Consider the following 16066-nt stretch of genomic DNA (forward strand, 5'->3'; position numbering starts at 1 on the left):
TAATCTATTCTCACGAAACAAAAACTAGGCACTTAATCTGCATCATGAGCTTGTTTTATGTCTAATAATGTGTCTGCGTCCATTAGTCGATTCAAGTATCTTTTTTCAGCAAGAGCAATGCTCTTGGAGATCTTATCCATCTCTTCCGGTACAGACAATACTCCATCTCTCTCTCTATATAGACATATTCCAACAAACTATATAATTTTTTATGAAGAATCCACCTTCATTTTTTCATATTCGTGTGACACAGATTAGAAGTGTAAAAACCTGTTCTGTGTACCTTATTCAAAGCATCATACCTATGGAAAGCATGGGCTGTTGGCTTCTTACGGAACTTTCCCCGGTTCTGCCTCAGTGAAAATGACAATCAATCATCCCACAGGCTTTAGTCGCATACTTAACCGACGAGTTCCCTCTCTTGAATCATCATGGAGTTCACATGTTCCCAAGTAACTTTGCAATGTAGAGTTTCTCAACTTAGTTTTGGTTGGAGATATTGAAAGCAACCACTTTCCTGATTTCTGGCAAACAAGAGAATCACGGCTGAGAATGTGGGTGTCGGCTGACAGTGTAGATACCCATTTTCCTCCAGTGAGAAAAGCAGTTCAATCTTGAATCTCTCCACAGCAAAAAGATTGCTTTCTTTCATCCCTTGGTAGTTCTTTTTCCTTTGGGTGTGCTGTAATTTGCTTGAAGCAGATGTTTCCCAGCAAAAAAAGAACCTCGCGCTTACATCCAAGCATCAAACACCAAGATGAACGGAAACCAACCTCAGCAGCTCCTGATACGAACAAGAACTCAGTTCCTTCTCTCTCGAATTCAAATGCAGAGTCATGTACCTCTCCTCGCAGGCTCTATGAAACGCTCCCTTCCCAAATGCTGCAATCACGAGAGGGTCTGTTCTCGTCGCTGCAGCCTCATTCAAGAATCCCCTCTTCACCCATTGTTGCAGCACGCCTCCATCACCCAGCAGCCCGCTAGAATAGCCGTCCATGGCGACGCCGAAGGTCACCATATCCGGCCTAACGCCATCACCGCCACCGTGGGGAAGAATTCGAAACTGAGAAGCCAACCACCAGGAGAGGCTTTTGGGGTCCTTCATCTTGAGGTACGCCAGCGCCACCGCATTCGCGAATGACGCGTCGTCCGCCCACACTCCGGCCGCCTTCACCTCCCTCGCGACGGCGTCCATTCCCTTCCGGCTCAGAATGCAGGCGTGAGAGAGCAGCTCCAGGCAACAAGCTAGCGGTGTTCTTCTCCCTGCCCTCAATGACACCTGACGGCCCAGATCCTCCAATCGAGAGAACCTGTAGTTTTGGAGGTAGACCATCGCCATTTTCCGAACCAGGCGGTCGCCTGGGACAAACGTCGACCGGTTCCGATTGGCGAAGAAGGCGTCGTCCATCTTCTGCAGACATCCCAGATTGGCGTATGCCTCCAACATCGCCGTCTTAGTCTTGGGTTTTAGCGGAAGTCTCGCAGACAGAAGCCTCCGGGCGTGTTCTTCCATCTTTCCCACCAGGCCGGCGCTCGCGAACTCGACAAGCAGGAGGTTGTAAGTCGCCTCGTCCAGGAGGTGGCCGACGCTCTTCGCGAACCTTGATAGGTCGTCGTAGAGCCCGAGGCGACCATACGCCTGGATGAGGAAGGCGATGGCTTGGCAGTCCAGATTGTCGCCCTCCAACTGTTTGAGGAAATGCTTGGCCTCTTCCAACCCCGCTTCCTCCTTGAGGAACCTCAGGGCAGAGGAGAGCTGGTCGGTGGCATTGTGTTTTCGACGTGAGACGTCGACGGGGTCTGAACGGATCATGGATTTTTCCGTAGGGCGATGCTTGGTGGACGTTGGTGGTGCCGCTCGAATGAGAGGAGAACGGCGGCGGAGGGTGACTGGTACTGATGGCGACGATGGCGATGAGCGGTAACGAGACACGAGGCCGGCGTTGAATGAGGCGCTGAGTGAAATGGTAGCCATCTCATGTCATCTCCTCTCCTGCTGAGACTTCTCTAGCCGAACGATGCGTTTGGCTTCCACATCCCTGCTCGGCCTGCAGAACCACCAGACTGGAAGTGCCGCCGCCAATTTCTGAGAGAGAGAGAGAGTTGTCGACGAAACGGAAATAGGGTCTAATTCCAAGAGACGGCTTCTTTTGTACCATTCCTTTCTATAGTGTTTGGCAGCACTGGGATTAAAATCCTGGAGTCAGAAACGAATTTTAATCTGAAATCACCTAAACAAGAATTTGCATCATTATTTTGTGTTTGGCTGATAGGGATTTGGATGTTAAAGATTCTCTTCCAGTGTTTGTTGATTATAATGGAAGAAAATATTAGCCCTTGGAAAAAAATCCCAGAGGCCTCCAACAGACATGAACATTTGAGCATAGTTGTGAAAAGTGATTGAAAAATGACATGTTATGGCACTCTTGAACAGGTCACAAAAAAAATCGGTTTGCCAGTAATTCAATCCAATTGGCCGATTTTTCATAACACTGATCAGTAGCACTCGTGCAAAATTTCCTATGGAAATTGAATTAGTGGCAAACCGATTCTTTTTGTGGCCTGTTTAAGTGTGCTGTAACAGGTTATTTTTCAACTATTACTTAAGAATTTGATCACTTTTCACAACTGTGCTTAATGTTCATATCTGTTGGTAGCCTGTAGGTTTTTTTTCCAACAGCTCATATTTTGTTCCTTTATAATCAACAAACACTGGAATAAGATCCTTGGCATCCAAATCCCTATCAACCAAACACAACTCCTTTATGGAATATGGATGCAAATTCTTGTTTAGGTGAATCCAGGATTAAAATCCAAGATTTTAATCTTAGTGCTGCCAAACGCTACAACCCGTTTGATTTTTGTGAAATGAGTAAAAAATCACAGCGATTCATCTGTTACTAGAGTTTTTTTTTTTTTTTCACCAGCCACGAAATTTCCAAAACATTGTTGGAAAAATTCATTCAACAATTTCGTTGTGTACATTTCAAACGGCCAACGTTCCAGCACATTTGATAGTGAATAAATCTGAATATTTTGCGGCCAAAACATTTTATCATGATATCTCGCTTAAACCTCCTTCTGTTCAGTGATTCTCTCTTGATTGTGGGTATATTTGAAACAGTCTTTTAGCATATTCCGTATTTTATAGCTCAGCAATGGCAGGAGAAGCTTGGACCTTGGTTGGACGTTTCAGAGGCGGGACAGAGGGGTGAGAGGAGAAATAAGAAGAGAGGGGCTTTGGGTCAAGGGAGAAGATAGAGAGGAGAAATAAGAAGAGAGCAACTTGCCCCCAAGAACTCTAACGCCAGGTATATCAAGATGATATGCTCACACAATGTCTGGTGGGCATATCAGGTTGGAGGAGATCTGTATGAAGGGAAAGGAGGTCAAAGGAAGCAAGACTGGAAGAGAATGGGAGCACAACTGAGGGGTTTGTAGGGAGAGAAGAATTTTTTTTCGAGGTCCTTTAATTTACTTTCCCCTCAACACACACACATATATCTAGCCTCTCACGCATACATCCCCATGCACACAAATCCATTATATATATATATATATATATAGGATGTAGATTTTTCCTTCTATTATGCTTTCAATCTCTTATACACACCGCCCAATGCAAGATTCTTTCCAAAGCCATTGTCATCACAATCCCACCCAATGCATTGGGCTACATATATCAAATGTTAGAGCGTTTGAATGGCTGGAGGATTTTAGCTTACATATACACACATGTATATATATATAAATCTGTCGGCTACTTCCATTGGGAGATGATTTTGCTTTATTTTTCGTCATTAAAAACACCAAAATCATTAATAAATGCCTTGAAAAACTGTTGGCAAATAAAAAAAAAGTGGTTAATGCATTTTTTGCGACAGTTTTTTCTGATGGAAAATAAATAAAAATTCATCTAGAGGCAACCCCAGGATTCAGTACTCCAGCCTCTCACACACACAGCCCAATGCAAGATACTTTCCAAAGTAATTGTCATCGGCTGCATGTGCGAACGGCTAGAACATTTGAATGGCCGGAGGGTTTCAGCTATGCTGAAACTTATCAGCTGCCTCTATCACCACACGATTATATATATATATATATATATATTTATTCATTGAAAACAACAAAAATTGTTGTTAAATGCCTTGAACTCCTGTTGGCAAACAAAAATCATGGCTAATACACTTCTTGAGACAGTTTTTTTTGTAATGAAAAATAAATAAAAGTTCATTTGGCAGATATATATATTTATATGAAAATTAAAATTAGTTTGCTACCCTATGGCCGGAAACTGCTTTAAAATGTGCATTCAACTTTTAGCATCTCCGTAAAGGAGTCTTCGTTGGGAAACTTCTCAAGCTTAGCCTCCAAACTTAAAAACATTTATTTCGTTTGATATAAAAAATAAAAGGTATACCAAAATGGCAATACTAGTTAAAAACATTTATTTCGTTTGTATTATACTATTTTACCGAACATTTTTACGGCCACTCAACTTTTTTTAATGAGCAGCGTGCAAAGGTCTTTTGTGCTCTTGATGCTCAAGAGAGACCATCATTCCAATATGAGGTGTGGAAAGTATTGTGATTGATTTATCTAGATTGTACTTCAAGCTAGTTTTCAATTCAAACTCCTTCAACACCTTTTTCACCTGGGCAACGAATCCAAAAACGGAGTCCGAGTACTGAGTTCGGGTTCAGCCCAATTATATTTAAAAATATATTTTAATATAAAATAATATATAAATATAATTAATTATAATAAAAATATTATAATTATATATATAAATTAATAAAAAATTTAAAAATAAATTATCGAGTCCAAATTGGGCTTATCGAGCCCACCCGAACCGGCCCGATAACGAGTCGAGCCGGCCCAGGTCCCTTTTGCCCGGCCTGAAGTTGGGCCGGGTACCCGGCGGCGGCCTGGCCCGATGCCCAGCCTTATTTCCAAGCTGCTGCAGTTTAGCCTCACAAAGGAGAATAATATTATCAACAAGCAAGAAAGCAGAAACAATGACAAAACAATGACAAATTCAGCTTCCAAATGAACAGTTTTATCATCAGAGGAAAAGGCAAGGGGAGAGGAGATCTCCCCGTCTAAGACATCACTTTGCATAAAGGAATCTTCATTCTCTACCAATAATAACAACAACATATGAGATTGTAGTGACTTCATTGTGTTGGAAGGCCCAATCGAATTGTTGGCTAACTCGGTGAGTCCTGAGTCGGCTCCGGATCGCTCTCTCACTAGGCCACGAGTCAGGACCCAAGCGAGTCAACACCAAAACTTGACTAACTCAACCAAAAATCGGCTGACTCATTGGATCGGTGACTCGGATGTGAATCGTCCGAGTTTGCTTCAATTGTTTTACAGTGCAAAAATTAATCTTGATGCTTAAGTTTTTTTTTTTTTTTAAATAATCTTATATATATATTTTTTAAAATACATGAACAAAATACTTGCCCAACAATTTGTAAATATACTCGCACCGGCAATTTCTAAACATCTAGAGGTCTATGGAGAATTAGGTGTATATATATATATATAAATAAATAAAAAGAGAGAGAGAGAGAGAGAGAGGTATAAATAAATACAAGCTAAGTGTTCTTAGTTTTAAGTTTGCAAATCATGGCCAAGATCATCAGAGATGGAGCCAAAAATTTTTCTTTGACGGCGGAGGGCAGGGCCCCTGCCAGCCCCACTTGCTCTGCCCTGCTCTATGTTGGGTGGGAAGAAAGTAGATCAAGCTACAATATTACAATAAAAATGCACTATAACAATTTATGATTTGACCCAACCGAGTCCTCGAGTCAACTTGCTGACCTATTGACCTGGTCATCTATTGAATCGAGTCCGATTCCCGAGTTTGCCAACTATGCCAACCAATCTATTAATGATCTCCTCAACTATCATAGGCTTTGGAAAGATGTGGCTTGAGCATAAACGAAACACCATTATGATGCTCAATACTATTTATATACTCATGTATGAGGACAATATGCTCATGAATAAGTCAAGTAGGAAAAAAAAACCCCTTGTTTAGTCAAACTAAGGATCTTATTTTAGACATAAGATTCACACTCAAAATCCTTATTTTCTCTTTTTGAATTAAGAAAAAGGTCGAATTTAAATCAGAGGGAGAGGATCTGATATCAAATTTATTATTCTCAAACCCTAATGAGTTTGTACCTAAGTCATTCATTTCGAATAAAAGCATGGAGCCTACCTCCCAGCTCTATCGCTCGTTCCAGAAACAGAAATTAAACAGAAAAAGCTAAGTTACAATTTCTTTTCCTCAATATTACTCTACAGCTAGATTGCCTTCTTGTCATTTTTGCTAAGATTTTTTTTTTTGTTTTTCACGTTAAGAGAATTTTTTTTAAACCTTTTATTCTTCAGTTTTCATGTAAAACATTGACCTTAGGAAAAAAATCACAAAAATGGTTATTTTTCTAAAAATGGAAGCAAAAATTAAGATTGAAAGAAATTAATAAAAGTTAGAAGTGGGTATAAATAGGTGAAAGACATTAAATGCTCAGGCAAAGTCCTCTCAGTCCTCTTTTTCTTCTCTTACATTTGACTACCAAAAAGTGCCAAAGGACATAATACTTTACATGCAAAAATTAAGTTGAGGTGAACAAAAATGATAATCTCATCTCTCCATTATTTCTTTTTTTCCTTGTCTCAAGAGTCTAGGGATGCTCCGGGACTTTGGTGATGTGCCCGCACCACTAGTAGAACTAGAAATTTTTTCTAGTGAGGGAACTCATTCAATACCTATAATTTTTTTTGGCACTTACATATATAACAATCAAATATATCAAAACATTAACATATATATTAAACTAATTTTGTGAGGCTGGTGTGGGCAACTGCCCACACCAGCCACCATATGGCTACGTCATTGGCCGGCACTGCACATGAACTAGTGCATCTTTGTGTCTCTATGTACAACAAAGGAGTCTAGAGACCAAGGAAATCAAACTGCCAATAACCATCCACTCGACTGCCCTACCAGCTATGCTAAGCCTCTTAGAACATGAAAAAATAAGATCCGATGTCGTATTTGATTACGATACAAACCAAGCGCGATCCAGCTATTGACCAAGTCCCAATCAACAACTTGAATCCAATCCAAGTCAATGTGCACTCCTTTTCAATGTGTAAACCGTCCATGTGTAAAGGACTCGTTCTGGTCAGAAATCCAATTAAAGCTATCCATTTCTACTTATGGTGCGGACCCGAGTCTCAACATCACTAAAGAAAAGGGCGCAGCTCCCATAATGATTTGAATCAGACCAAGTCCATATCCAAAAAACTTGTTACTAAGGGAAAATCCGGGACCCCCATGGATCTGGAATCGGGTAGGATGTGAGAGGTGTCTGCTGGGCCCAGGTCCCACGATTTAACGGGTCAAGTCTTTCATACCAGGTGGATCCAAACTTTCTGACTTGAATGTGAACACATTAACTTACTAACAAGGACATTGGATCTAAATATCTTTTACTGTTTCAACATGAAATGACGTTTAAGTGATAGCACCACCACAAATCTGGATCACTACAGAAAATTGTCACTATAAGTACCTGATCCATGGATATATACGGAGCAGCTTAATTTTGAGTTTCTTGGGTGACCCAAATCCGAACAGTTGGTTCTCGAACTTGGTTTGCTGACTAGCAAGCGAACGATTCATGGATTTGGATTAGCAAGTGAACTGAACACGATACGACTCGTCCGCTTGTTTTGGATCGTACAATCATATGCACCGAACCAGGCCGAGTTGGCTTCGTCGGCTTGCACCAAGACTCGAGCGACTGACTACTAAGCTCGATCAACTGGGTTCACCAGTTGAGTGGAGAACAATTGGATAGAGTGTGAGTTTGGGGATCCGAGTCAAATTCAATGAACCTTCAATCGTGGTTGTTCTTATCAGCCATACAATGAAAAAAGGGAAAGACCGGTTACTAAAGAGAGCCGAAATTTCTACCCAATCACTTGTCTTGCGTTTGCACCGATCTCATGCCGTGATCCCGAACTATCAAACAGAGTTTCAATTGTCAACTCATTAAAGAAAGGAGACAGAGACCAGTTAAACAGTAGATTTGCTTACTGTTCCGAATCTTCTGTGACTTCGAATGTGGTGGCCAATACCGGCGTCATCCAGCTTTCCAAATTTTTTTTTTTTTTTGGGTTCTCAATAAATATAACGTGGTCGTCGGGTTCCCAGCGCAGCCGGGCCCCAGCGGTCTGTACATTGCTATTGGCGAAGTCGCAGCTTGGCCGGAGCCCCTGCCAGACCGGCATTGACCCACACCAGTCATTCAGTTTAGTGTGGGCACAAAAAATAGCTGAACTTAAAGTTCCGTCACAATAAAATACTTCAAGGACTGGCTTGGGCAGTGGCCAGCACCAGTCATTCATACAATATCCGCTACTGAACAGCTGGTTTTCCAGAGTCACCCCTTATTCCGTAAGCACCTCCACCACAATCCAGCTCTGTGGCAAAGATGGCATGGCGTGGTGCAGATTACAGCGAATAACTGCGCAGCGTGTGACAAGGACTACTCTATCAGATGCCTAAACGGCACAATGCCCCCCAACCCTTGCCTCGCCGGTCGGGTAGCGAAGGACTAACGCTTTGTTTGGATGGAGGAAAATGGAAAGAATGAGAGGGATAAAAAGGAAAGAAAAATAAAGGGAGGAAAATGAAATTAGAAAAAAAAGAAAAGAAAAGAAGTGATTATAAAACTTGTTTGAATAAAAATGAAAGAATTGCTAAAATCATATTTGTTTTGGACTACATAAAAGAAATGAAAAGATATAATTTATATTACTTTACAATAATACTCCTGCACCAGATGATGAAGAGGAAGAAAAAGAGATCGTGAATGGTAGTAAAAAGGTAGATGAAGAAGAGAAGAGACAAATCTAAAGAAGCTTATTTGCTGTGATGGTTTACGTGAATGGAGGTAAAAAGAACTCTTGGTCGAAAAAATATGCTGCTATCGCATAAAACGTTGTTCATGCATGGTCAGAGTGAAAGAAATGGCATATTCGGTAGAAAGCGATAAGCCTTTCATTTTCTTCCCACTCTCTGCATAATTTATATTAGAGCATCATTTCCAAGTCCGATTCAATTCCTAACCAAGTCCTTTTCAGAATTGAACCTGAACCAGGTCAATGTGCACTCTTTTCAGCTCATGCCTTTTTACTCCCGTGAATCTGCACTTTTTTTTTTTTTCATTTTTAAGTAGTGTTTGGTGGTAGGCTAGAGATAAAAGCCACTATGTTTGCTTTGTTAGAGGGTTGAAGGCTAATTCGAGAAATAAGTGATCCAATAGTACACTCTTCAATTAAGTGTTGCACATAAATGACACCCCATTGACCAACTGTGCATACTCTTTACATTTTATTTTAAGCCGTGTTTGCTAATGATGTTAAATATAAATAAAAGGCCAGTAGATTATCTATCTTTTAAAATATTTTAAGAATGTTTAATTATACACATCGTTTTTACTAAAAAATAAAATTTTTAATATTTTTGGTCAGACTGAATAGCCGGTTGAATGGAACGGATGAATGTGCGCAGAAACAATACTGCAAGTCAAATGGCACCCCATGTACTTGACGTTCAGCGATAGAAGCCCACAGATTTTTATCTCTTTTTGGGTTTTCAATAAATGTAACGTGGTCGTCGGGTTGCCGGCGCGCCAGCTTTCTATAAATTGCGCGTCTCATAACTCGCCGCCTGGCCGGAACCAGGGCCCGCCAAAGCGCGTCGGCACAACTCCGGCCACCACGTTGACCGTGTCTTAAACGAAATTCCAGACGTCATACGTAAAAGTTTGTCGTTAATAGAAAATACTCCAAACTTTTGGTATTTTTTATAGATAACAATAACATTTTCTGGAGCACGTTATGTGTTAAAAGCTTATAGGGATTATATTTTATGGATTTGAAACGATCAAAATACCATTGCTGGCTAACTGGAAGGCTCTTAGTCTTAGACAATATAAGTAACATCCTCTTGACACGGGAAGACATGTTATCGCCAGTGACGGCGCCAAAAATTTATGAAATTTTTAAGGACATTCATATGTAAAAAAGTGAAAACTACTCAATCCGATCCGAGCTTGGATATAATCAAATATTTATATATCTACTCAAAACCAAGGCTTAATCAGATCAGTTGTCATTCCTGATATCCGAATCTGATATGAGACATTAATGAGATATTAATTTTTTTTTCATATCTGATTTTAAAAAATGTTTGGTTGGGACATCCAATGCAACTCAGATATATTAACATCCTTGTTTAGACGGGTAGATCTAGGTATGAAACAGTTGACCTGATCAACAACTATAATATTTCTATCTTTCAAGTGAGGATAGCTAGCAGGTAAATAAACGGCGCTCTTGTTGGCATTCTTGGACTATGGTATAATTCATATTAATAAAAATGCTGTATGCCTTTTAAAATTTCACGTCAAGGGTCGCATTCATCAGAAACTTTGGTCCTGTATAAGACACACAGCGCAGAGAGAGGCTCTTCGGCTATCGTCACCGGATAGAGAGGAGAGAAACAAGGGGAAGAGAGAAATGTCACAACCTCTTTCTGCAGCAGCCATTTTACTGGTTGCACTCTTCCAGATTTTCGCCGGATTCTGTCGGGCGGACGTCGGAACAGCTGCTTTCTACAATCGCCCTTACGTCCGTAAGCACCTCCACCACAAATACTCTCTCTATTTCTCTATACTTGTACACTGAATGGACAGCGCTGTGGCAGCGACGGCCTGCTACGGGACGAGCGTGGTGCAGATTCCGGCGAATAACTTGTTTGCGGCAGTGGACGATCGGATCTGGGACAACGGTGCAGCGTGTGGGAGGGACTACTCGGTCAGGTGCCTGAGCGGTGCGACGCCCCCCAACCCTTGCTTGGCGGGTCAGACAGTGACGGTCAGGATCGTCGACCGCGCGCCGCCTGTTTCGACGCCGTCGAGCGCGGGAACCACATTCGTCCTCTCCAACGACGCCTTCTCCGTCATCGCCAACTCCGCCCATGCCAAGCAGATCAACATCGAGTTCTTACAGTAATCACCCCTCTCTCTATATCTCCGGCCAATTTTCTTACAGTGAACGGGATAAATGACGTTGGTCAACGCTTATATTGACCCCGAAACAACACCAACTTGACTAGGCCCATCAACTCTTTGGGCTCAATATGAGCTCGAGATCTCTTCTATTAAAATTTGAAACAAAGTAATACATGTAAACAAGAAATCTACTTTGGTGTTAGCTGGTTAAGTGACGGTTAATTAATTAAACCCATAAGTCAAAATACTACTAAAAATTTATCGTTGAAAGTACCATAAACCATTTCTACACTAGAACCTATTGCTAATACTCCATGTTAATTTTACCACACTAGAGCCTATTGCTAATACTCCTTGTCATTGAGATTTTTAAAGATAAGTTTTGGATATTTAACAATTCAGTAACATACTACCAACTGATTTCAACTCCCTCTCTCTCTCTCTCTCTCTCTCTCTCTCTCTCTCTCTCTCTCTCTCTCTCTCTCTCTCTCTCTCTCTCTGTTTGTATATAAATATCCATATAATATATATGGGGAACGTTAATGACATATATTAATTATAATGAGAGGACCAGATTTACGTAATTGTATATATCATATGATAGGATAGGCCACCAGAATAGGGTGAGATTCTTATATTGGTTGGGTTACGGTTGCTTTAGAACTAGCTAGAGCTATTTTTGAAAGCACAATAGAAGCAAATTGTGAATGGTCCTTTTTATTATACATATTTGTGTATATTACGATATCTTCCAAGAATACGTCTCACGATCGATTGAGGAGGTCCAAGAAACATTATAACTTCATCTTCAAAGTTTTGCAGTATACTTTTAGTGAAGAATGAGTGACTCTGCATGCTACAGCACTTAATTAGTATATATTGGTGGCAATGCCTAAGGCACATGCATGTGAATTGCCTGGCTCACATAAATTACTCATTTACGTATTAATGCTTTGTGGGCATTTGGTTATTTGTTTGTTGGTGCCATTGATTTCCCTTTTTTGAATGGACTTTATGTCTAAAATGTTGTTTAATTTTTTTTGCATTTTATATAACTAGTGCTTTGGTCTTTTCCGGCATCCCAAACATTTAATTTGGACCTCAAAGCACATAGACTGCTTGATTTTACCTCCAAGCATCCTGTAAATGACCTGGTTTTGAGTTGGAAGACAACCCGACAAGAGACACTCCTTTGTCTTTAGCATAAGAGCAAGACAACCCCAGGGAGTAAGCTAAAATTCTAGACAAGAACAAAGATTTTTCATTTCAGGTTTTTCTTGGCATTTTCGGGTGAGTAGAAGGTTAATAATTCAACTTTTGGAAAAGAAGCCTGAAGGGAGCTGCATTAACATTGATGACAGTGATGTGCGTTCAACTTAAGTACCACCCTCCACTACTTAAAACACAAAGATATAATACCCAAAAAAATAGAACTACCGACATACTTTTTCATAAGCTCTTATCTGACCAGCTATGTGATGCCCCTTGAGGTTGAGCTCTCTTTCTCTTTCTCTCTCTGAAATTTCCTACAATAATTTCTTATGGAAACTAAAGTTATTAAACCACAGAATAGTACTTCACCATAATTGTCTTAATTTTAGTCACAAGTCTGGAAATCTGTTGCTCAAGTTTTGTCCTACCAGATGTAAGTTTGGGATTTCTAACATTTGGTATTAGACTTAGTCAATTTGTGGCACTTTCTTTCTAATCTGTAATTCATGTTTCAACATTCTTCTGGTCAAACGAAGAACAATCAAGGTGTTACTGACCTTTCTGAACGTACGAGCTTCAGCAACTCCATTAGTTTGATATCGGTCCCCGACGAAATAAAGAAAATGAGAAAATGACAGGAGAAGGGAGCTTTTCTCAGCCTGCCCTGTTATGTCTATCTTGTGTTTGACCAGAGTGTGAAAGGAATCCGAGAATCCTATCGAAACTAAAGGCGACGTTGCAAAGAAGAAAACGAACACACATTTCATTTTCCCTTTAATTTCCAGCAGTTTGATTGCAACGTAGGCCACAGTGCAATATAATTCAAGACATCGCATTTATAAATTACTCCTTGGTGGTTCGCCTTACACTTGGAAAAACTGAAATGACTAAAATACCCTTACTTTGAGGTGACAGAAAAAGAAAAAAAGATTTTCCTCTCTCATATATGGCTGATATTGTTTTGACAATATCGAAGCCAAAGAAAACTGATAGGGGTTGGTGCAACGGTCAGAGTAGGAGTTAGTAGATGATCGATTTTGAATCTCGAGTACATCAACTCCCTGTGCTACAAAAAAGAAGCCATTGATATGTAAGTTGAAACATAGTAGAGACAAGAGATTAGGTAAAAGCTTCGGCTCTCTTCTGAAGAGTAGAATGAAAAAAGAACTAATAGGCAGCCTTGTTATAAGCGACTGAATACTCTTGAAATGTTCTCTCTTCTTTAGCAGAGATGGAACAGTGATTTAACCTGCTATGTCCAGTTCAGTTGCCTTTCAAGGACTGTTAAACTTGGAAACCTTCGTCTGAAAAAACATCTTAGGTCGACAATGATCCACTTGTTTCAGTCAAAGGCCCAGTTGGTGACATGAACATTAATGTATATATTTCAAATTAAGGAAGACGCTAGTATGTAAATATATGTACTTGCATATATACATATGCAAAGCAACAATTGAGTCTACTCTCACACCTAACTCCGGCACCTAGTTTTGCAGGTTACAACTTATCATATAGCAGTTTTGGTCTCATCCTCAAAATGGATAGAAACCAGAACAACCATTTATTTAGTCAACACTCTTACAGACTCCCGAAGTTTTTCAAAAATATTCAATATGAGGTTACATTTTCTGGTAATAGGGTGTTACAACACTGGCTACTATTTATGCTGAACTCTTGTTTTTATGTCTCCTTTTTTTCTCGTGCGGTTTGTGCAATGGAGGCGTATGGGCTATTACGCGATCGGTTTTTGTTTTGAACTTTCGTAACATTAACTCTATGTATTGTAAAAAGAATAGGATAGATATCAACATGCAAGTTGAAGTATGTAACCATTTTGGGGAGATAGAGGAAAGTGGGGGAGGCTTCGGCCTTTACTTGGGTGGTGATATTAGCCTCTCACTTACTTGAACGAGTGAAGCTAGTTTTGCTGTTATGGGTATGGAGTTTTACTACCCTTTTAAACTTTATTCTGAACTGAATATCAACGAATATGGTGATGCAGGGTATGAGATGGAGGTGCTTGGTGTGACCGTATGGTGCCGCGGTTTCTTTCATCACAATGTAATATTCATGTATCAAGATAAAGGAAATTATACGTTCATAAACATTTTTGTGCTGCAAGTCTCCCACTTCTGGGTGTGTATGGGATGCATGCACGTGTGTGTATGTGTGTGTTGTGGAGGAAGCGTCTCATATATGTGATGCGTGCATGGGTGTGTGAGTCTCCATATATATCACGCCAAAATTGTAGCCGTTGGAGATCTGGTCGAAGGTTTACCACTACCAGAAGGCCGCTTACTAGTCTGTTAACCTCTAACTCAGGAGTTATTCCACACCTAATTATTGACAAATTAAAAATTAAAGAAATAAGTCAATAATCTCTAACGTGCAGAACCCAAAAAATAAGTATATATAAATAGTCTTGCCATAAGATCCAACCAAGAGTGACAAGATGAATATCCTAATTTAAATTAAAAATTCGAAAGAACGTCCGCGCGACGTGTGGGGCAGAGCCAAGAGAGTGCCAGCAGGGGACGATGGTGCCCCCACAGATTGAAAAGAAAAGTTTTAGTTATAATTTTTAAAAATTTTAGTTTAACTAGTATAAAAATTTTGAAAATTATATTCTGGCCCTTATCAAAATTTAAAACTATAATTCGGTTCCTCCAATAAAAAGTTTCCTAATTCCATTCCTGGATATAGCTGAGGGTGTAAGTAAGGATGGGCACCTTGCCAGGCCCGGTGGGTACCTGGTATTACGCCAACTCGCAAAAAAGGGCACTGGGCCGACTCGATAATTAGTTAATTCACCGAACGATATACTTGTTGCCATCAAACAAGGAAGAAGTTATCGCGGACATCGTTTCCCTACAACCCCTTTCCCTGCGTGACTGAAAAAGGCATATTTGTAGAGCTTTGGTTTTCTCCAGCCCGCATCAAACACCCTTTATTTTATTAACCACCAAAGTTTTTGAGTTTTATCATGAGTTTCATGCAAGCACTCTAACTAACAACTTCAATAGTGGAGTTAAGAACTCATGGCCGACACACTAAATAAGAAATCTGAGATTTGAGGGGCTCCAATTTATAATAAACTAAATTATATGGATAAACCATAACCTAACATATGAATAAAAACAATTATATGTTTCTATGGAGAGAGCTGCCCATACAAGCCCACACCTACCTTGCCATTAAAATAAGTCATCAGGAACAAAATTAGGTTTAATCATCGGTTGGAGAAATAGTCGTATTTCTTGAAATTTTTTCACATGAAGCCAACTGCCAGTCCCCTAAAACTTAGACCTAGAACCACCACAATTGAATTCGGGTCCAGACTTGATAATGACTAGATAAGTACTGAAATGTGATGATAAGTTACTACTTTAAAAAACTGGCCTGTCTAAGCGTGGCTGCAATGAGTCTAGCCAACTGGGCTTCAACTCGAACTCCGACTTGTTTAAGAGTCAAGCTCAAGTTTAAACCGCTACAACATTTGTGGCGATTGCCGATGGTCAAAATCACCGGTAAAATATGGTTTTAACCGTTGGCATAGAATTTACCGACGGTTTACCTACCGTCTGGAAAATTATAGACGGGACTCCGTTCCTGACATTGAAAATCGTCGGTAGATCGTTGTAGTATTCCCAACGCTTCCAAGTCTTTGCATAAACAAAAATTTCCCAACAGTTTGGAACGTTGGGTTCGATGTTTATCCCAACGGATTACAACATTGGGATTTACACTATACC

At 40.2% G+C, this 16066-nt stretch overlaps 3 protein-coding genes across 4 annotated transcripts in view; 1 reads left to right on the forward strand and 2 right to left on the reverse strand.

Moving 5' to 3' along the window:
- LOC116255729 (protein INVOLVED IN DE NOVO 2-like) overlaps positions 1-16066 on the reverse strand; it is a 95191-nt gene that overhangs the window by 55717 nt on the left and 23408 nt on the right. The window lies entirely within an intron of this gene.
- On the reverse strand, positions 188-2830 carry LOC116255733 (pentatricopeptide repeat-containing protein At4g14190, chloroplastic). The gene has a single exon (XM_031631679.2). The coding sequence runs from the start codon at positions 1973-1975 to the stop codon at positions 746-748; it is 1230 nt and encodes a 409-aa protein (XP_031487539.1). The 5' UTR covers positions 1976-2830; the 3' UTR covers positions 188-745.
- LOC116255735 (EG45-like domain containing protein 2) lies at positions 10544-14421 on the forward strand. The gene is made up of 3 exons (XM_031631685.2): positions 10544-10723; positions 10796-11099; positions 14317-14421. Exons 1-3 carry the CDS (start codon positions 10609-10611, stop codon positions 14321-14323), a joined length of 426 nt encoding a protein of 141 aa, XP_031487545.1. The 5' UTR covers positions 10544-10608; the 3' UTR covers positions 14324-14421.

The sequence above is a fragment of the Nymphaea colorata genome, chromosome 6, assembly GCF_008831285.2.
Source record: "Nymphaea colorata isolate Beijing-Zhang1983 chromosome 6, ASM883128v2, whole genome shotgun sequence".
Classification (NCBI taxonomy): Eukaryota; Viridiplantae; Streptophyta; class Magnoliopsida; order Nymphaeales; family Nymphaeaceae; genus Nymphaea; species Nymphaea colorata.